The sequence below is a fragment of the Mya arenaria genome, chromosome 13 (assembly GCF_026914265.1).
Source record: "Mya arenaria isolate MELC-2E11 chromosome 13, ASM2691426v1".
Lineage (NCBI taxonomy): Eukaryota > Metazoa > Mollusca > Bivalvia > Myida > Myidae > Mya > Mya arenaria.
Window position 1 is genome coordinate 44,960,328 of NC_069134.1, and position 22,732 is coordinate 44,983,059.

At 35.3% G+C, this 22,732-nt stretch overlaps 1 protein-coding gene and 1 long non-coding RNA gene across 2 annotated transcripts in view; one reads left to right on the forward strand and one right to left on the reverse strand.

Annotated features, from left to right (window-relative positions):
- Window positions 1-12,513, forward strand: part of LOC128213639 (ribonuclease H1-like) — a 41,706-nt gene extending 29,193 nt beyond the window's left edge. The window contains exons 5-9 of the mRNA XM_052919623.1: window positions 1,760-1,862; window positions 2,107-2,161; window positions 6,369-6,453; window positions 10,960-11,084; window positions 11,365-12,513. Of these exons, the coding sequence (XP_052775583.1) occupies window positions 1,760-1,862; window positions 2,107-2,161; window positions 6,369-6,453; window positions 10,960-11,084; window positions 11,365-11,445 (449 nt within the window). The 3' untranslated portion in view covers window positions 11,446-12,513. The remainder of the gene's footprint in view (window positions 1-1,759; window positions 1,863-2,106; window positions 2,162-6,368; window positions 6,454-10,959; window positions 11,085-11,364) is intronic.
- Window positions 12,514-19,292: 6,779 nt separating this feature from the next.
- LOC128213645 (uncharacterized) lies at window positions 19,293-22,422 on the reverse strand. The gene is made up of 3 exons (XR_008257764.1): window positions 21,899-22,422; window positions 19,956-20,083; window positions 19,293-19,662 (listed from the first exon to the last, which is right to left on the reverse strand). It is a non-coding gene; the product is annotated as an uncharacterized LOC128213645 (long non-coding RNA).
- Window positions 22,423-22,732: the final 310 nt, after the last annotated feature.

The window sequence follows — 22,732 nt, forward strand, 5'->3', positions numbered from 1 at the left end:
AGCTGGTCCCACCCCTTTCGACCTACTTTCTTATTTTTAAAGCTACAGTAATGAACTTTGGACCATGTGTACAGTTTTGAATACAAATATTTATGTTGATCTTGGATGACCTTGACTGTGACCGTTTGACCTTTCTAATATTTGATGTTACAGCAATGAAATTTGGACCATGTGTACTGTTTTGTCAACAAATATTTATTTTTTACTTTTGATGAACTTGTTTGTGACCTCTTTACCTACTTTCTTATTTTTGAAACTACAGCAATGAAATTAGTACCATGTGTACAGTTTTGATAACAAATATCAATGTTGTGCTTTGATGACCTTGATTGTGACCTTTTGACCTACTTACTTATTTTTGGACTTAAGCGATTCGTTGTAGGATGAGTTAATTGACATTATCACATGATGTTGTCATGGCATTCTTCAAAGGTCAAATTATCAATCAATTGTTGTATATGTTCTTGTGGACTAGTGCTTTAGGTGTCAGTTTTCAAATTTTTTCTTGACTTAAATGGCGTGGGTTCGCAACCCACTAAAACCGAAATACTTTTTTATACTTTAGTTGTATTTTTTTCTGCAATCTCGGTATCATTGAGTAAAATAATGATAACATATGTGTTGTCAGATGTATTACCGGGAAAACTAATATTTGCTCCAAAAACATGAGCGAGTCCCTTTAAAACATATATGGTTCTCTTTGAATGTGTGCTTTAACTAGTATGTACATAATTTGGATATGAACTACTGTCACTGGCACATATTCAAATAGTTCATGCAACTAATCTGCTTACAACATTTTCTGTCCTCAGATGTTAAACGTGCAATGTTTTCAGCTAACCAAGCACAAAACGTTCCAAGTGAACTATATGTTTGTTGCCTATTAACCATGCATACATGCTCTGGATTGAAAATGACCACAAGAGCCATGCCAGTACAGCATAGGCCCTCTTGGGCCTCTTGTTAATAAAATGGAAGTATTTTACTAGCGCTACCTTAAACCTTTACTTCACTTTGGTTTTTAATAAAATGGAAGTATTTTACTAGCCCTATTTATTCACATTCATTATCACATCTGGCAGTATTCATATTGTTGACATGAAGATCATAAAACAGTACGGTCTTGATGGCCTAGTGTAAGAGCTTTCACTTTTGGAACAAAAGGTCACGGGTTCAATCCCAGGCATTGTTTTATTTAAGTCCATTTCTTTTGATAATTCAATTGGAAAGGTGTAATAAATTTATATTTTCAGAACTTGAAAATTAGTTTGTTAAAACTTTCTAATTTGAATGTTGTAAGAAGTTGAAATATGACATGGAAGCAAATCAGTCTAGAGTGAGAGTAAGAAGGACTGCACCCAAAAATCTGATTTCATTTTAAAAAAATATTATTTTTTTTAATATGCAGTCCACAAATGTTTGTTTATCAAAATAAAAGAAAACTGTTGCTTTCAATGTTTATTAGGCCTTTTTTTTAATAAATTGGTCAACAGATCCGCCGCCCAATTATTTCCAAAACTCCAAAAAAAAAGAAATTATGATGCAGCTAATATTTACTGGCTTGTTGTCCATCGCCGATTTGTTTTCAGCAGAGAAAAACCGGTGCATGTGCAAAGGACTACAGAATGGGTGTACATGGAATACCTGCCTTACATTCAAATGTATGATTACTATGTTGTAACATAGTGCAAACCTCATAGCACTTTGATCTCATCTGTGAAGGAATAACTTTGATATCATTTGATTGTTTGTTGGACAGATTCTGATTATGCGGAGGTGTACACTGATGGAGCTTGTAGCAACAATGGGTTTGGTAACCCCCAGGCCGGCATTGGAGTATATTGGGGGCCAAACCACCCACAGTGAGTAGGGCTCAGATGTCATATTGTTTTACTGACAACTAGGTGGTAAATATGATAATATATATTATGAAATATAAATAAAATAGAATTAAAAATATAATGGAAAAATAAAGTGTACACATTAAGCAACAGCGTTGACTGCAAGTTATATTTGCTCTCATACCTTCTAGATGATATCGCCATATGTAATATTGGACAACAATTTTGTTAATGGTGATGCATTGCGTATTGACTACATTTTCAGAAATGTCAGTGAAAAGCTGAGAGGGAGACAAACTAACAACAGGGCCGAGATTCATGTGAGATAACACATCTTCTGTTCTTAAATGTGCTATGTGACAAGGTGTGCCTCCGTCCTCACATACATGTAAAATATCAGGAAATTATTACATTTTCCCGTTCTGATTTTCTACAACGTTCTAAACCTTTACTGTAATCTTATAGGCAGTTTGATACTGCAAAGAATTTGAATTATTTGTAACTGATAAGAAAATATCACATCAATCTATCAGATTTTTCAAAAAATTATTGAATTTTTCCAAATTTTATGAGAATTCAGTAACGCGCAATTTTAAAGCTAGAAACGAGTTTATTTAAATGCTTGAATTGAACTTTAATTCACAGGGCTTCTAAATCTGACAATTTGCTGGTTTTGTCTGATTTTTTTCATTGCGGTCCAAAATGACTAAGTCAGTAGAAAATGTAAAACGAAAACCTTGTTTGTCCTTCAAACATTATTAAATACCCCAATAAACATGTCAAGACCAGTGGTAATATGAAACAAAGATCAATTGATATCTGTTCATTGGCGGTCCAAACACATGGTAGATTACAAGTATCTATCATGTGTTTCTGGTACGTATCGAAAAATCCGGCCCGAGGGCACGCGCGTAAGCCGGTTACGAGGCTTGCCGAGTTACCGGCCACGCAGCGTGCATGAGGGTCGGATTCTTCGATCTGGACTGGAAAAACTTGATTGATATTTTTTCTTGCATACCTAAAATTATGAATTGGTGGAAAAATTGACGTAGAAAACGCAATATTGTACATTTCACCAAAAAGAGCCTGCGATGTTGAGTACTGACGTTATAAATCGCAGTAATTTTAAATCTCCATTGATGTCAAATAGTTCCTCTAAAAAATGCACTTTTACGATTATTTATTTTCAATTTTAAAAGTAATGCATACTTATATTTTTAATTGTACTTTATCGAAATTGCATAATATACTTTTCATAAACCATACAGTAAAAGAAATAAGATGTGGCGCGTTGTTGCGCATGACTCATCTTACATGGGGGGGTGTAAGAGGAGTTTTTCCAGCACTGGACACATGACTGGAAACACACGTCCGGTATGCAAGAAAAAAGGGGACACAATGAAACAAAATTATGTCATATATCAAATGGCTTATGCTGCTGATCATTACATGAAATTCTGCTGCATGTATAGATAGAACTATTGCATCGGTTTAAAAATGGTTTTAAAGATAACTTTAAAAATAACTATAGAAGCACACGAAGAATGCTGACAATTCTTCTTTTTATTTCTCAAATTTTGCTTATTATAAAATGCAGATATTTTGGATATTGTTCCCCTTTCAAACCAATATTGAAATGGCTTGACACAATATTCTTGCAATGTTTAAAAAATATTTGAAACTTAATTTTTGCATTTAACAACACAGATTGTTGGCATAGTGTTTAGTATAGTGTAACCGTGGTCAATATTTACTATTTTCACTTTTTTATTTTTTTTGTAACACAGAGTCAACTTCAGGAACAATTGTTAACATACAGTAAGTAGATGGGGAGGTGGGTTCAAAATTGATTCAAAATCACATTTTACCTGTTTTTAAGGAAAGAAAAATGATAACATTTCATTGCTGAAGAGTCACCTGTTATTGGAGTTTGGTTTGTTGTTTCGTAAAGATTTACACTGTGTACCATTTTTATTAGCTCACCAGAGCACGAAGTGCTCAAGGTGAGCTATTGTGATCGGTCTTTGTCCAGCGTCCTTCCGTCATTCCAGCATCTGCCAGTCAGTCTGTCTGTCAACAATTGCTTAAAAAACTTCTCCTCTAAAACTTCCAGGCCAAATTCAATGAAACTTCACTGGAAGCTTCCTTCAGTGACCATCTACAAAAATACAACAAGGGGTCACGATTGATCAACAACAACAACAACAAAATTGCCGTCTTCCTGTTTTACTTTAAAAAATATCTCCTCTGAAACTACCAGTCCAAATTCAATGAAACTTTACAGGAAGCTCCCTTGGGTGACCATCTACATAAATACAACAAGGGGTCATGATTGATCAACAACAACAACAGCAACAACAACAAAATGGCCAACTTCCTATTTTGCTTTTAAAAAAACATCTCCTCTAAAACTACCAGTCCAAATTCAATTAAACTTTACAGGAAGCTCTTGGGTGAACCTCTACAAAAATACAACAAGGGGTCATGATTGATCAACAACAACAACAACAACAACAACAACAAAATGGCCAAAATGTTAAAATCTGATAGTTATGTAAAGTTTACTCTTGAAGCAAGGGCAGCAAGTCTTGCTATATGGTCTCCCTTTTTGTTGGAGATTCCACTACTTTCTATTTTTAATAACAAGGGAATAGACTTTAAATTTTATTAAGTCTTCAACATAGTCCCTTTTAAGGTAATTATTGTTCTTTTATTAGGTTCATAGATTCAAATAATTATTATACACTTTATTCTTTAGAAGAAATTTCATTTTTACTTAATGATAAATTTAATAATCAGACTTTTCCATTGAACTTCATGTAGGTTATTGTAAACTTCATGTAGATTATTCTAAGCTACAATCTTATCTTCTGTGTGGATAGTTAATAAGCCTTGATGTATTTAAGAAAAAAATGATTTTAAATATGTGAAGGAAGGTGATGTTGACCTATATGGAAGAACCAATGATATAAGTGGAAGGTGCTGAATTGGATGGTGCACTGTTTGTTGTTTGTGTATCTATACTAAAAGTTCTTTGAGTGTGTAAGCAATTTAACATAGTTTTGTCAGTGTGCAAGGCAATTGAACAAAGTCCTGTTGGTGTGCAGGCAACTGAAAAAAGTCCTGTCAGTGTGCAGGTATCTGTACCAAGTGCTGTCATTGTGCAGTCAATTATCAAGTCCTGTCAGTGTGCAGGCTACTAAACAAAGTCCTGTCAGTGTGCAGGTATGAGAATCAAATTCTGTCAGTGGGCAGACAATCATCAAGTCCTGTCAGTGTGCACCAACTGAACAAAATCCTATAAGTGTGCTGTCAATCACCAAGTCCTGTCAGTGTGCAGGAAACTGTGACAAGTCCCGTCAGTGTGCAGGCAACTGTGACAAGTCCTGTCAGTGATTATCCAGGCTACATGTTTGACCAGTATGTTTTTCAATATTCTTTGAGAACAAATATCAAGCTATATTGATTACAAAGGTTAAACTCTTTTACTCAGGTGAGCGATTTAGGCCCATCATGGCCCTTTTGTTACAGGGTTTGAATCAGCAGCATCATTAACCAGGTTTCACATAGTGGGCATAACTTTAGTTGGGGTTGACATACATAGACCAAACTTTGTAAATAGGAAGAATTTATGGATACCTCTCATGGGATTGCGTTTGGGGCCTCTGGGCTCAAGGTCAAGGTCACTTACTAAAAATAAAAAATAAAAGCCGGTTTAATAAGATGGACATAAATTGACTAAACTTGGTATTTTGGAAGAGTTTAGGAGACCGTTCATGGGATTGTGTTTGGGGGTCAGGGTCAAGGTCACTGTTACTAAAAAAAGAAAAATTGTGGAAACTGAATAATTTTAATAAGGGTTGATACATCATGACACTTCTTTGAAATAACGCCGAACGTCTACAACCAATTGTTTAAAATGTGTGTTAACTTGTCAATGTTATCTTTTGGCTTGTTTGCATATTAAATGTTTCAATTGGATAAAAGTAATTATTGGATAAATATGTACCAATCAATTATCTTTTTGGCTGAATTTAACCAAACCAAAAAAGAAACCAGTTTTAAACAATTGGCTGCTGGTTGATAAAGATTCATTTTTTATCAAAGATGTGTCTAGAGACATTAGAGACATAAGCGATCAAGGATCGTTCTGTAATGCAAACATTTAAACCAGTTGAAAAGTATTGGTTTATACGGCAGCTCTTTTTGTAATTTTTACAGTAAGCATTCATACTAAAAAAGCATCAAACTTTACCAAAAATGGGTGTAACAAAGACCACATCAATTGCAAATTTTATGAGCTATTTCTTAATTTTAGGGGCAAGTATTGCAACTTGAGTTGCTTTCCCAGTTACTGGTATGTTATCATAAAATACCAGTGAGTTAATCATACTCAATTACATATAGACCATGGTTAAGGTAGAAGAGCAAGTACAGACTCTTGGAGAAGGAGACAACAGTCAACATGTTGATAACTGTATTTACATGCTTGATCTTGCTGTTTGTATTATCAATGATATGTTTCAGGCTGTAGTAAAGGCAGTAGAACAGGCCAGTGGTCGTGGAGTCAAAGATCTCACAGTCAATACCGATAGTCAATTCCTCATCAATTGTATGTAACAAAATAATAAAGTTATTCATGAACTTTATAAAGCAAAGATTTGATGGAACTTATTATTTCACAAACACAGTTCATGAACTTTATAAAGCAAGGATTTGATGGAACTTATTATTTCACAACAAACACAATTCAAATTTCTGCATTCTGTGTTGTGTAAGTAAATGATTAGCGCATGCTTAATTGAGCTTAAATTTTTGTTTCATTTAAATGTCAAGTTTACAATTCACAAGAAAAAAAAATGTTTGCGAAACAAATCAGAAATTGCGAGGCTATGAGTGGTGTTGTGTGCTAAGAGTGCACCTTTCAATCAAAAACTAAGGTTTGAGTCCCAATCTTTTATACCCCCGACAAACGAAGTTTGAAGGGGCTATATTGGAGTCACCCTGTGGTTGGTCAGTCAGTCGGTCGGTCCGTCGGTCGGTTTGTTGGTTTGTCGGTCGGTCCGTTGCAATTTACATTGTCCGGAGCATAACTTTAAAACTACTGGATGTAATTGGATTAAACTTCATACAATGGTAGAGCATAATGAGAGGAAGTGCAGTGTACAATGACCATAACTCTATTCTTGCTTATTACTGAGTTGTTGCCCTTTGTTACTTTTTTTTCCAGACATTGACTTGCAAACTACTGGATGGAATTTATTGAAACCTTATACAATGGTAAAGCACAATGTGAGGAACTGCAGTGTTCAAGAACCATAACTCTTCTTTAGCTAATTATTGAGTTATTGCCCTTTATTTTATTTTTTCTTGTCCCGAGCATGGAATTTAATAAAGCTTCAAACAGTGATGGATCATAATGAGAGGAAGTGCAGTGTACAGGAACCGCGATTCTATTTCAGCTAATTACAGAGTTACTGCCCTTTGTTACTTTTTCTTGTCCGGAGCATAACTTGAAAACTATTGGAAGGAATTTAATAAAACTTAATACAGTGATAAATCATAATGATAGAAAGTGCAGTGTACAGGAACCGCAATTCTATTTCAGCCATCTACAAAGTTATTGCCCTTTGTTACTTTTTTCTTGTCCGGGGCATAACTTGAAAACTATTGGATGGAATTTTATAAAGCTTCTTACAGTGATAGATCATAATAAGAGGAAGTGCAGTGTACATGAACCGCAATTCTATTTCAGCTAGCAGAGTTAGTGCCCTTTGTTACTTTTTCTTGTCCGAAGCATAACTTGAAAATATTGGATGGAATTTAATAAAACTTCATACAGTGATAGATCATAATAAGAGGAAGTGCAGTGAACAGGAACCGCAATTCTATTTCAGCCAATTACAGAATTAATGCCCTTTGTTATTTTTTTCTTGTCCGGAGCATAACTTGAAAACTTTTGGATGGAATTTAATAAAGCTTCATACAGTGATAGATCATAATGATGAGAGGAAGTGCAGTGTACAGGAACCGCAATTCTATTTCAGCCAATTACAAAGTTATTGCCCTTTGTTACTTTTTCTTGTCCGGAGCATAACTTGAAAACTATTAGATGGAATTTAATTAAACTTCATACAGAGATAGATCATAATGAGAGGAAGTGCAGTGTACAGGAACCGCAATTCTATTTCAGTCAGTTACAGAGTTATTGCCCTTTGTTACTTTTTTCTTGTCCGGAGCATAACTTGAAAACTATTGGATGGAATTTAATAAAACTTCATACAGTGATAGATCATAATGAGAGGAAGTGCAGTGTACAGGAACCACATTTCTATTTCAGCCAATAACAGAGTTATTGCCCTTTGTTACTTTTTTCTTGTCTGTGTATATTCTGTGCTTTAGAACATCAAATATATCAGCATTAACATCTCAGTATTAGCATCACTGATATTGTTTAAAGCCTTTTTTTTTTAAAACATAATCAAAAAATGAATAACTGACAATAGTCCATTACATAAAGTTGTCATTTATAGGTTGGCTTTCCAAATAGTTGACTGCAATTTCATATCAGGGTGGCGTTCGGGGGTATTAATCACCTTCAGTGATAGCTCTAGTTTCAATATCCAGAACAGACTGAGTTATGGTATCTAACCAAGACTCCATGAGACTCCACTCAAGACTGATTTGAACTGGGAACAGCTGTCTTCTCAAACAAGCTAAATACAATTGGGTATAAACTAGTGAGACATGTTAGCCTTATGCAGGCTGGTAACTCTGCAAGCCTTATTATACTTGCCTCATGCAGGCTGGTAACTCTGCAAGCCTTGTTATACTTGCCTCATGCAGGCTGGTAACTCTGCAAGCCTTGTTATACTTGCCTCATGCAGGCTGGTAACTCTGCAAGCCTTGTTATACTTGCCTCATGCAGGCTGGTAACTCTGCAAGCCTTGTTATACTTGCCTCATGCAGGCTGGTAACTCTGCAAGTCTTGTTATACTTGCCTCATGCAGGCTGATAACTCTGCAAGCCTTGTTATACTTGCCTCATGCAGGCTGATAACTCTGCAAGCCTTGTTATACTTGCCTCATGCAGGCTGATAACTCTGCAAGCCTTATTATACTTGCCTCAAGCAGGCTGGTAACTCTGCAAGCCTTATTATACTTGCCTCATGCAGGCTGATAACTCTGCAAGCCTTATTATACTTGCCTCATGCAGGCTGGTAACTCTCTAAGCCTAGTTATATTTGCCTCATGCAGACTGGTTCATCTGCGAGCCTTATTATACTTGCCTCATTTAGACTGGTTCATCTGCAAGCCTTTTTATACTTGCCTCATGCAGGCTGGTAACTCTGCAAGCCTTATTATACTTGCCTTAAGCAGGCTGATAACTCTGCAAGCCTTATTATACTTGCCTCATGCAGGCTGATAACTCTGCAAGCCTTATTATACTTGCCTCAAGCAGGCTGATAACTCTGCAAGCCTTGTTATACTTGCCTCATGCAGGCTGATAACTCTGCAAGCCTTATTATACTTGCCTCATGCAGGCTGATAACTCTGCAAGCCTTATTATACTTGCCTCATTCAGACTGGTTCATCTGCAAGCCTTGTTATACTTGCCTCAAGCAGGCTGGTAACTCTGCAAGTCTTGTTATACTTGCCTCATGCAGACTGGTTCATCTGCAAGCCTTGTTATACTTGCCTCATGCAGGCTGGTAACTCTGCAAGTCTTGTTATACTTGCCTCATGCAGGCTGATAACTCTGCAAGTCTTGTTATACTTGCCTCAAGCAGGCTGGTAACTCTGCAAGTCTTGTTATACTTGCCTCATGCAGGCTGGTAACTCTGCAAGTCTTGTTATACTTGCCTCATGCAGGCTGATAACTCTGCAAGCCTTGTTATACTTGCCTCATGCAGGCTGGTAACTCTGCAAGTCTTGTTATACTTGCCTCATGCAGGCTGATAACTCTGCAAGCCTTGTTATACTTGCCTCATGCAGGCTGGTAACTCTGCAAGTCTTGTTATACTTGCCTCAAGCAGGCTGGTAACTCTGCAAGTCTTGTTATACTTGCCTCATGCAGGCTGATAACTCTGCAAGCCTTATTATACTTGCCTCATGCAGGCTGATAACTCTGCAAGCCTTATTATACTTGCCTCATGCAGGCTGATAACTCTGCAAGTCTTGTTATACTTGCCTCAAGCAGTCTGGTAACTCTGCAAGCCTTGTTATACTTGCCTCATGCAGGCTGGTAACTACGAAGCCACATTGTACTTGCCTCATGCAGGCTGGTAACTCTTCAAGCCTTATTATACTTGCCTCATACAGGCTGATAACTCTGCAAGCCGTATTATAACTCTGAAAGCCTTAATATGCCCCCCTTTGAAGAAGAGGGGTATATTGCTTTGCACATGTTGGTTGGTCAGTCCATCCGTCCGTCAGTAGACCAAAGCTTGCCCAAGAGATAATTCATCAGTTCCTGGACGTATGGTCATCAAACTTGACATGAAGGTTGGGCCTGAGGAGTAGATGACCCCTATTGATTATAGGGGTCATGTGGTCAAAGGTCACAGTGACCTTGAAGACAAACTCGACAATTATTAGACCTATGGTCATCAAACTTGACATGAAGGTTGGGCCTGACCAGTAGATTGCCCCTATTGATATTGGGAGTCACCGGGCCAAAGGTCAAGGTCACAATGACCTTTACACGAAAAAGTTAACAACGCTTCTCACAGTAATATCTCAACATTGCCTGGACCTATGATCATCAAACTTGACGTGGAGGCTGGGCTTGACCAGTAAATGACCCCTATTGATTTTTGGGGTCATAGGGTCAAGGTCACGGTGACCTTGAATGATACAAGGTTGTCCAAGTGATAACTCAACAATGCCTGCACCCATGGGCCTCAAACTTGACTTGGAGGTTGGGGCTGACCTGTAGATGACCCCTATTGATTTTAGGGGTCATGCAGCCAAAAGTCAATGTCACAGTGACCTTTATCGCGAAAAAGTTAACAAAGCTTCTCCCAGTGATATCTCAAGTATGCCTGTACCTATGATCATCAAACTTGACATGAAGGCTTAGCCTGACCAGTAGTTGACCCCAATTGACTCTGTTTCAGCAATGACCAAGTGGGTTAAAGGTTGGCAAAGAAATGGTTGGAAAAAGTCATCGGGCGAGGATGTGATCAACAAAGAGGACTTTGAGGCGCTGATAAAGGCCAGTAATGGCATCAACATTAAATGGGTAGGGCCCTGGTGTATATAAATTATCTACAGAAGTAAGATAGGTTGGTGAGTGTAGTTTATTTTCTTAATGATACATTTACTACTTGTTTGAAAGGACAGGAGTATTGTGCTTTGTTAAAAAAAAAATAGCATTTGTGTTTATTTTTGATAAATGAAAAAGAACTTTTCATTGTTGCAAATTATGCCAATAAAAGCTACATTAATATAAACTAAATTTTGAGCACATTATTGGGATTGCAACACATTTGTTTCAATAAAACATTGTACCTTGTTTACAGAATCATGTGCGGGGTCACCAGGGAATAGAAGGGAACGAACAGGCTGACCGCTTGGCCAGAGAGGGGACTACAAAAAGTTGAACATGGGTGACAGTTTGATATTTGCGAAATGGACCCTACTTTAGACATGTGTTGTAAAAAGCAGATCATTTGGCCTTGACTGGGGCTGTGGAACTTGCTTAAGGATGTACCCATTTGGTATTTGAAATAATGGGACCTCTTTTAGAGGCATGTATTGTAACAGTGTTAACTGAAAGGAAAAACTGAACATGAAAGACCCAATGAATTATTGTGATATTGGAATTTTGGAGGTCAAAGGCTTGTTGATGCTCTAAACAATGCCTAGACCTTCATTATGATAGAAGCATGAGATATTGTGGTATGCATTTATAAATGTTCATTCATGGATCGAATGGAAGGATTTGAACTTATGGCATATGCAGTGTTCGTGGATTTGAAATTAAGATTTGACATGAAGCATGATACTAGTTTTTAGCTTACATAGTGCGTAGGGTGAGCTTTTCCCCATTGCCCGGCATCGGGGCGACTGTCAACATTTGCTTCAAACGACATTTCTTCCTAAACAGGCGGTAGCCAATTAAGATGAAATTTCACCAAGAAACTTCACAAATTATGCCCTTTGGTTCATAATTGACCATACCTGGTGGGTTACCTGTTTTACATAGATATATATAGGGAAATCTTTGAAAATTTTCTTGTCAGAAACAGCTGGGCCCATACCATTGAAAGTTGGTATGTAGCATGATATGGTGCTCCTCTACCAAGATTTTTAAAATAATGCAACTGGGGTCAAAATTTGCCCCACATTAGGGATTTACCTGTTTTCCACAGAGATATATCCGCTACCATAGCCATCTGATGCAGACCCTAAATTCGCGTGTCTCCATTACCTCTATCATACACCGGCAAACTACAGCAGCAGTGTAAACCGTACTCAAATTTTCGGCATCTGATTACCACTATCGTACAGCGTGGGAATACCGCTTATTTTTACAATCTTGAACATGTCATAACCGAAAAAACTACAAGGGCAATTACTGTTGCTCATGTATTATTTTGCTTCTTAGTTTTTCAATAACTTAGGTAGAGAATGAAACATTCTTGGTACCAATAAAATAACTAAAACAGTTTATTTTTACTGGATTTCTCACTTATACTCCCAACTTATTTGATTCCTACTGACAAAGCATCTTTAAATTGAAAATGAAACTTCTATCACAAATTTACCTGCTGTTTGAAATGCTGATTCCACATCCGACCGACATCTGTGGAAGACTTTTCTGTGTATCTCCTTCAGACAGCTAGCTCGACTTTGAAGAGAATGGCAGCTACATGGCTACATGTTTCACCCAACCTGAAAATGATTTTAGAAACATGTTTAAAAAAATGAACCATATATACATACTTGTTGAGATTTTTTCTATTTCTTTGTCGTCCGCATTATCCAAAAAGATGTATTAAAATTAGTTTTCAGACTTTTATCAAACATCAGTTTGGAGAATACCTTTTTCTCGCTTCACTATCAAGTCCTTTAACATAAATTGACACATCTGTCAAGATTTCCCGTACTTTTTCAGCCATGACCTTTAAACTTTTACGGTTCACATAATAACAACAATGGCGATTTGGCCGATAGATTGACGGCCCGCAACTGCGCATGCGCGGAAGTTGCGTAATTCTCGGGATTCCCAAATTCTCCTTTATCAAAATCCATACTGTATTTAATTTTTGGACTAGGGCACTTGTGGCCTAGTTCATAGCCATAAACACACTATCTGCATTCTCAAGCCGCATCTGGGGGTTCACTGACGTAATGTATTCATACGCTGTATTTTGATTGGATTGCCGTTAGCGAATTTGAATAATCAAAGCAGTACCAAAACTGATAACAATGAAAACATACAATAAAAATAGTTCTCCTAACAATTCAACTAACTGTATGTTCTTTTAATGAAGCACAAAAAATTCATACGTAGCGACGGAGTTAATCGGGTTAACAACATGAATGTTCTTGCATACGGTCAGATTATATGCAAATATTGGAAAAGTATGCATCGAAATTTTTCCGTTCAATGCTCTGTATTGATAGACTGGTACCCTCTTTCTCTTTTATCCGAAAAGAAACCAGTATCAGCTAACCGTGGTGCCCGTCGCGCATTCGAAATGTCTTATGAATTCATACGTAAAGCGAATAAAGCGTGCGGTCTAAGTAGAAAACAACCAGGAAAGTTGGTTTAAAAAAAGTATTGTTATCCTTTGTATACAATGTTGGTATTCCGAAGTCGGTTTCTGTTCTTTTTTTCGACATAATTTGCATGTTTCCGTGATATTTTCTTTTCGATACAAAGTTTTTTTAACTAATCATCGCATGGCACTTAGCACTTTTTTAAATACTACATGATTTTTGGTATTTATTGTTCAAATACTATTAATGTTAACTAAAAACCATATGCCACGTACCTGTATAACTTTATATTTTTGAGGAAAAGTAAATCAGGGTACCAGTCTACTTATTGACCTCAAAATTTACTCTGATCAGAGCGGCCGAATGATTCAGACATGTATGTTTTCACTACTTCCGGATGCTGATGATGTGAATTTCATAGTGTTTTATTGAGGAAATTTATCAATAAAGCCGCCATTGAATGATTACCACCATCAAACGGATTTATTTTCATCTTACCGTGGGTAGCATTTTTAATTTGACACGTCAATTTTCAAGCAATACAAGTTCGTTTGAAAAAATCAATTTTGCAAACTGGAGATATCAAATATGCGCATACTTATTTATGAAGTTTCATTCTAAATGAAGCCAAATGTATGATTATGTGCACAGTATCTGTGAATAAGATGATTGTTTACCTATGTGCATAGAAAAGTCTTGGAGCCACTCTCAGTGTAAGTACATGACATTGTGATAAACCATCGCCATTGATAAAACAATCTTGCATGCTTAATTTTGATTTCTTATAATGCACCAGTCAATTGTTACCACGGCTCCTCGGGGATATACCAGCGAAAAGGTCTGTGTTTTTACCTTTCAGGTGTCCTCGTAGCTAAAGAACTTCAGCGAACACATTATATATTACTGTAACGGTCCGCTTAAGTTGCCGAAGGTGCATTGATAATTATATTCCGTATAAAACGGAAGTATGTTCATACCAGATGTAAACTTGGTAATATGCAAATTAGCAAAGCCCGGGCTATGTGAGAATAGAGAAGTTAGTGTATATAAAGACGAGTGGACCCCTTCAGGGTCGAGCATGCTTTTCCCTGAAGGGATCTGTTGGTGTTTGTTTCATTACGCCAGAAAGCTCGGCTAACTGGTGTTTGTTTGGCGTCACACGTTGCATTACCTTTTTGGACGTGTTGTAAACATCAAAAAAATAAATATCAACATTAAAATTATGGAAGCCAGAACTAGTGTCCTCGCAATGCCGGGTGATTGCGGTGGTTTTTTCTTCCCTCAAAATATATCAGTGAATTGCTCTTACCTTAGATCCCCGGGGTGCGGGGTTATTCACGGGATTTTACCACCAGTTCGTTCTCGCAGGACAGGGATTTTACCGGGGATTGGTTGGACGGAAAGTTGGTGTGGGGGGGGGGGGGGGCGAGCGTGGTTACAATTGACTGGTGCATACTTTACAAGTTCTTTTTCTTTGTGCTCACTTTTTGTTTTCTAGCCAAGAAGGAAAATCAAAAATCAGTCAGAGATACAGTATGGTGATGCATTGTTGTTGATAGATCAATATAAATTTGTGAAATATTTGAGGGAAAGGTATTTGGTTAAATAATTTACAAGTGTAACTTTTGAGTTTTATTTAACAATGCAGTGCCGAATATTGTGGAGATAGAATTGAATTTGTATTAATTTATCAGTTGACTTGTAGCGTTTAGGGAACAAAATTAAAATCAAAATATTCAATAAAGTTCCCTTATCGCCCAATGTTGTGGAATAGTAAAGTAATGAAGATTTAACCTCACAGCAGTCTTTCTCAAATGCTGTCCAGGCTTTTTATGCTTAAGAATAACTAACCTCGCGATGTCAGACCAGAAATCATCTTGGCATGAGATTGGATTACTATGGATCATTATGCACCAGTCAATTGTAACCACGGCTCCCACATCCGGGGGTATACCGGGGATAGCCTGCAAAATTGGCCATGTTTTTACCTTTCAGGTGGCCCCGCAGTGCCAGGTCTTCCCGGAAAATACAGTGTGCATGGGGCTTAACCTAATGTCCCTTGGGTGCGGGGTATTTGGTGGGGACTTTACCATCAGATTATCTCCGCAGGGCGGGGATTTTAGCTGGGGTTGGCTGGACCGAAAGTTTAAAGTCCCCGCTATTCCGGGACCAGGGGGCGGGGGGCATGGTTACAATTGACTGATGCATTAGCTTGTGTATTCAGACAAAGTTAAGAATATATATTTATTTATATAAGTTATACTTTGCAATCTAAATCAAAGATTTGAAAAAGGTATCCTTGATTGATCAATAAATGCAAGTATACATAAATGACTGTGCAAATCTTTATGTATCATCCAAATATGAGTACCTTGCAGGGTGAATGTTATTTGTAAAAATTATACTAAGTGAGCTTTCAAGATTACCTTTCCAATCGCATACACAATGCAGTTTGAAACCTGGATAATTAAAACAAATCTTGGTTGTAGACCATTACTTTTAAATATTTGATAAGTCACAGACATTATAAGGTACAGATTAAAGGGGCTGTACTCAGTTAATGATGAAAAGGCAAAAATTTAAAGAAAATTGTAGAAACTTGGTATCGATGTGTACAATTAATGCATTGAAACTTACTAACTGATGATCCCCATTGTTTACAAATGATTTATTAATAGCATTTATTTCGTGTTTTTCCATTACAAAAAGATATCTAGGTATGTCTACCGAGTAGAATTCATTCCTTATGCGTGATCTGCCGTGGAAAATTCCTCCCAGTAAAAGTAAGTCTTCATAGCATAGTGGATACGACACTTTACTGCATTTTTTTTTTAATTTTGGTATTTTATTTACAATAACGATATCAAAGAGTAAAATATTTTATTCAAAAAGTGTCCATAGATTCCAGGAAAAAAAAACAACTTTTTTGGTGCCAATCTGGTGGTACAGTCCCTTTCATAAACAACAAGAAAGACCATTGATGCAAAGCATCAAAGGGCGCCGTTTAATAGTTTATGCACTTGTTATATGTTGAAAAACAAGGAATGTCAAGGCCAACAAGCATATTATGGTGCATTGAACCGCATCTATGAAATTCTCAAAATGTTTGTAGTTTTCTGCATGACAACATAGGCAAAAGCATTGAAATTGAAGATTTTCAAGTTGAACATTTCATTAGGGGTGGGGTACATTAATGAACAAGACAGAATTAGGGTGCTTGTGCACTGTACTTTTTGTCATTGCCACATACCCATATACCAAGTTTTATTTCAATACCATAAGTAGTTTTAAAGTAATGCTCTGGTCAAGAAAAAGCGGCAAAGGGCAATAATTATGTAATTAGCTTAAAAACAGCTATAGTCATTGTGCACTGCACTTCCTCTCGTTGTGCTAAATACCATTGAATGATGTTTAATGAAATTCCAAAAAAAGTAGTTTTTAGTTATGCTCCGGACAGGAAAAGATACAAAGGGAATAACCCTTCAGCAACACGCTGAAATAGAGTTATTGTTCATGTACACTGCAGTTCTAATCGTATAGGGGGAGGGGGCAACGTCACCATGCTGGAATGACAACTTGTAGGGAAGAATAAGTGATATGAAATAACAATTTAACAATTTTTGTAGTACTTAAATAAACATTATCATTTCGTCCGAAAGTTGCAAACATAAATAGAACATAATTATTGAACTGTAAAGTTGCAAACATAAATAGAACATAATTATTGAACTGTTATATAAAAAGTGAACATTGTTTACTAGATGAAATGCATTTATAACATAACATGCCTTGTTTTTAGCTGTTTAATAATACTAAAATGTAATGTAAAAGTGCATAAAAATCTAGTCAATGGAGTTATTATAAACTTCTTCATTTACATAGTAAAAAAGAGTTGAAAATGGATGTTTTTAGTTGATATTAACACAAAAACAGCATGTGTCTCATTGGACAATGGCAATTTTTTCAAATACTAGTATGATAAAAATAACGCATTCAAACTGAATATGTATCAGACTATGTATGAAAGAAATAATACTGTTTTTCACAAAGGTTTTGAAATACAACAATGCACATATAAGCATAAATAGGCCAAATATGCAAAAACATAAATAATAGTAAACAATGTGTGAAAGTGATACTGAACACTTAAAACAATTTCTTTGTGCATTAAATGAATATATACCAGAAAAGCAATACTAAATGAAGTCCAAAATGTATAATAACATGAAGAACACCCCTTTATGAATATCTTCATAACAAATCAGAGTACATGTAACAAATCAGAGTACATGTAAACAATAATCATTTATATCATTAGTATCAAATGTGTCTAGTTTAAAGTGTGTTTTCATTTGCATTAAATTACATTGTAATATATACCAGAAAAGCAATTATAAAAATCCTTAAATGTATAAGAAACTGAAGACAATAAAGAATAACACCCATTTATGAATATCTCCAAAACAAATCAGAGGTCACCTATATATAAAACAATAATCAATCATATAATTAGTATCAAATGTGTCTAGTTTTTGTTTGTCTGTTCATTATCTTTAAATGAGCATCTTTAAAGTGAAACTCTTATTTGAAATCAATACATATAATTGTATTTATAACACACATCAAATTGAATGAAAAAACAATATCTACTTACTAAATAATGCATTTACTGAAATATCGTTTACTGATAACAAGCTTGTCACCCTGTTTATAATAGCAGAAAGCATGACAAATATTAAATGATTGGTGATTGCTAAAAGATTTACTGTGGTCTACTATAGTATCACAAGGCAGAAATACCATGTTTTATGTTCATTCTTATTAATTAGCAAATTGAACTCAAGATCCTTCATTAGAAACATTGTTGTTGACATCTATCAACCCATTTTGAAAAATGAAAACAATAATATTAATTATCATAAGTCTTATTTGGGAGTAAGAGTGCATCTTTAAAAATAGTGTGTGTGTGTTTTTTCACTTAAATATGTAACAATTCAATTTGACAAATGAGAGAAAAGTTAGGAAATAGAAGTAGTAATTGTACATAATACAAAACAACAACAAAAATTGACAAAGCTCAATATAACAGGAAATCTATATGAAAACACAAATCCGTAAAGGCCATAATTATTTAAACTGAATTAAGGTATAAGTAATACACACTTTTATAAAGCTTTTACCGACAACATAGTTATTATCATGGTACACTATGGGACTTTTATCCAAATTTTGAAGATTTTTTACTGTGAATTAAAAATATTTTGTCTATATTTGATTTTTTTTTCACATTATCAGAGATTATGAATTAACACAACAGTTTCGGGTAAAATAAACTTCAGTTAACAGAAAAATTAAGTTCAACCGAACATATTATTGATACACATGGAAAAAAATCATTTTGATTGATCTTGTGAGTCTTCGGAACAGAGCAGTATTTCGATGTTTGAAAATATATAGCGAATTAATAAATTCATAAAAATAGTTAATAACAAGACAACCTGCTGAAATCATTTTAAATATTGTCTAATGAACAATTTAAAAGACAATTTATGATAGTTTACCGTTCAGTTTTGAAGGAAATATAAAAATGTATAGTTACATGACATTATGTATAACTAATAAAATGCTTAAAAATTAACTTTTTTCTTGTAAAAAGCTTAATTGGACTTATTCATAAAATGTAATCATTCAAATAAATGAATTTTACTTGTGATACTAACTCAGAATTCAGATTTAAAAACAATGAATGTCCTTTTAAATTAAAATATGTAAAGAAACAAGAACACTAAGTAGGCGGTAATGCCCCTCCAAAAATGTCAGAGTGAAAGTTCTCAACTAATGTCTTTTTAATATTATAACATGTAAACAGTCTCTGTTGGTAATCGATGTCTATTTGTTTTATTTAGTCAATGGCATTCTAACATTTAGAATTTTTCACAATAATTCTTCACTCTTCAACATTTGAAGTTTGGTTTGTTCCCATGCGTTTGTACTTGTAGTGTGTGCACAGATGATAACTACTCAATGCTGAGTCAATGCTGATTTGGTTTTCATGCCCCTTCAGGTTCTTTACCCATCTAGAATGTTTAGTGCTGTAAAAGAAAAAAAAATACTTTCTAACTAATTTGTATAGATAATAATACTGCCATACATATACAAAATAAAATACAAACAGTTTAATATTTCTCAACATTATTTAAAAACAACAACAATAAGCTGATACATACATGTATATAATATAAAGAAAATTACTAAATTTATCAATAAAATTCATCATCACCACCACCATCACCACCACCACCACCACCACCACTGGATTATTGAAAACAGTGAGTTTATAAAACAACAAACACCAACTCAAATATGTTTTATATGAAATACTCACATCATCTCTATCAGATGTGACTGGCTTGTGGATAGACATGGATGTCAAATCTGTCTCAATGATCCAACAAAGTATTTAATGCAGGCTGGAATTCTTCATATAATAGTAATATTCAGTCCTTTTCCTGCCTGAAAGAAATTAGACTTCTGATTATCAACCAACAGAAACTACAACCGTAAAATACAAATGCACATGTATTAATTATACATTCTGCACTAATATCCGTTTTAGCCAAGAGTAAGGGTTGGTAGGCACAAATGTGAAGATGTTGTGCATATATGGTTGATAATGATTCACAACAGTATGGCGTTCAACGAGACCTACACCAAGCAAATGAATGTCGCTTGTGTCCAAGCTGTTGTGGCTTCCAGCCCGAAACCATGTACATCTTTTAATACAGGTTTATTTTGAAAATATGCAGTTTGTAAACAAATAATGGGTATTTTTAAGTCTAATATTTTTCTTTGTAAACAAATAATGGGTATTTTTAAGTCTAATATTTTTCTAAGATAAAACAATCAAATAAAAAATTACATACTCATATCATATACATAAATGATGTACATAAGTACATACAAATGCACATGTATTAATTATACATTCTGCACTAATATCCGTTTTAGCCAAGAGTAAGGGTTGGTAGGCACAAATGTGTAGATGTTGTGCATATGGTTGATAATGATTCACAACAGTATGGCGTTCAACGAGACCTACACCAAGCAAATGAATGTCGCTTGTGTCTAAGCTGTTGTGGCTTCCAGCCCGAAACCATGTACATCTTTTAATACAGGTTTATTTTGAAAATATGCAGTTTGTAAACAAATAATGGGTATTTTTAAGTCTAATATTTTTTCTTTGTAAACAAATAATGGGTATTTTTAAGTCTAATATTTTTCTAAGATAAAACAATCAAATAAAAGATTACATACTCATATCATATACATAAATGATGTACATAAGTACATTTAAAAATATGTAACATGTACATAATGCACCAGTCAATTGTAACCACGGCCCTCCAGGTCTGGGGATATGCCGGGGAAATGCAGGGCTTTTTCTGCCCAATTTGGGAAAAAGACCCTAGACGTTTTGGGAAATTTTGCGTCGTGAAAATGCCGAAATTGGGAAATTTTACAGTTAAAAGAAAAATCTGTCTAGTCTCCAGCGAATTAGGAAAGGGTTTATATTAGTTTATTTCCCTTTAAAAGACCCAAAATGGCTGAAATATCAATCCTTGGGTGTAAATATCTATTGCAATAAATCGATCATGACAGATAATATTTCATACAGATATCTGAATGTGATGAAAATCAATGATTTCCGAATTCAATTATCAAAAAAACTTAACATCACATAATTGATATGATGTTGAAAATGATCCAGTACATGTAAAAAGACTTTCTAAAAAAAAAAAAAAAAAAAAAAAAATTGGGATTTTTTTATGAAAATTGGGAAAAATATCTTATATTTTGCTTTGGGAATGGGTCCGATAGTCGGACCCGTGGGTAATATAGAAAAAGCCCTGAAATGGGGTGTGTTTTTAACTTTCAGGTGGCCTCGCAGTGCCGGGTGAATACGGTGGTTTTGTCTTTGAGCCAGATATAGCAGGGAATATGCCTTACCTAGGCTCCCTGGGGTACGGGGCATATGGCGAGGATTTGACCATCAGTTCGTCCCCGCAGGACGAGGATTTTACCCGGGGTTGGCTGGACAGAAAGTCAAAGTCCCAGCTATTCCTCGGACCTGGTGGGACTTTGGGTACAATTGACTGGTGCATTATAAGTAGATGTAAAGTATGTAACATGTATATTTATAGTACATGTAGAAATATTAAAACGCTGTCTTAACGTTTAGCAAATAAAAATGATTTAAAAATTCCAAAGAAATTAAAAAACAAACATTTTTGAACACATAAACTTACACAACTACTCAAGGATACTTACATGAATAGCCCTTTGATACGAATATCCCAATTCCATGCTGATTGTTGACATTAGTTTTTTCGACAGAAAATCTTCTCTTACGCGTATAATTCACTTATAATCCATGTTTTACTGTAATGACTCAAATTGTTAGATGTATCGTAATCAACTGTCAGTGTGCACTTTAGTGTTTACTTATTTTAAACTATATTCATGACAAAACCGAGTTTCCAACTATTAATCGACGATGTAGAAATTCCATTATTGACCTATGAATAGCGGGGAAATACCTTCTGGTTCTAAAAATAGCAACATCCGGATATGTGTAGTGTTCTAAAAATAAAACAACTCGGGGGCAATCGTAATACAATTTTACTAATGTCACCTTCAACACATTAAAAAATAAAGTTAGGTGATGATTTAATCCAATATCGATTAAATTAAAGAAAACAGCTTAACTCATTGTTTATTAATGCAGTAAACATAACAAAACAACATAAAACATAATTATTCCCATTCACATAATTACCGGTCCACACATTTTACATTTCATTCGGAACTCCTCCGAATATTTACATTTCCGGTGTAACGTTGTAAAGTGACCCCCATAGAATAATGACCCCCCGGTCATTATTTTATATAAAATAATGACCCCCGGTCATTATTTTATATAAAATATTGACCGGGGGGTCATTATATTATGACTGGGGGGTCATTATATTATGACTCCTCACACGTAGAAAAATGACCCCTCACGTAGAAATGTGACCCCCTATAGAATAAGGACCCCCCCCCCCAATCCAAACCTTGACCTAACCTATCTAAGGTACACTTGCACAACATAATTATCTTCAT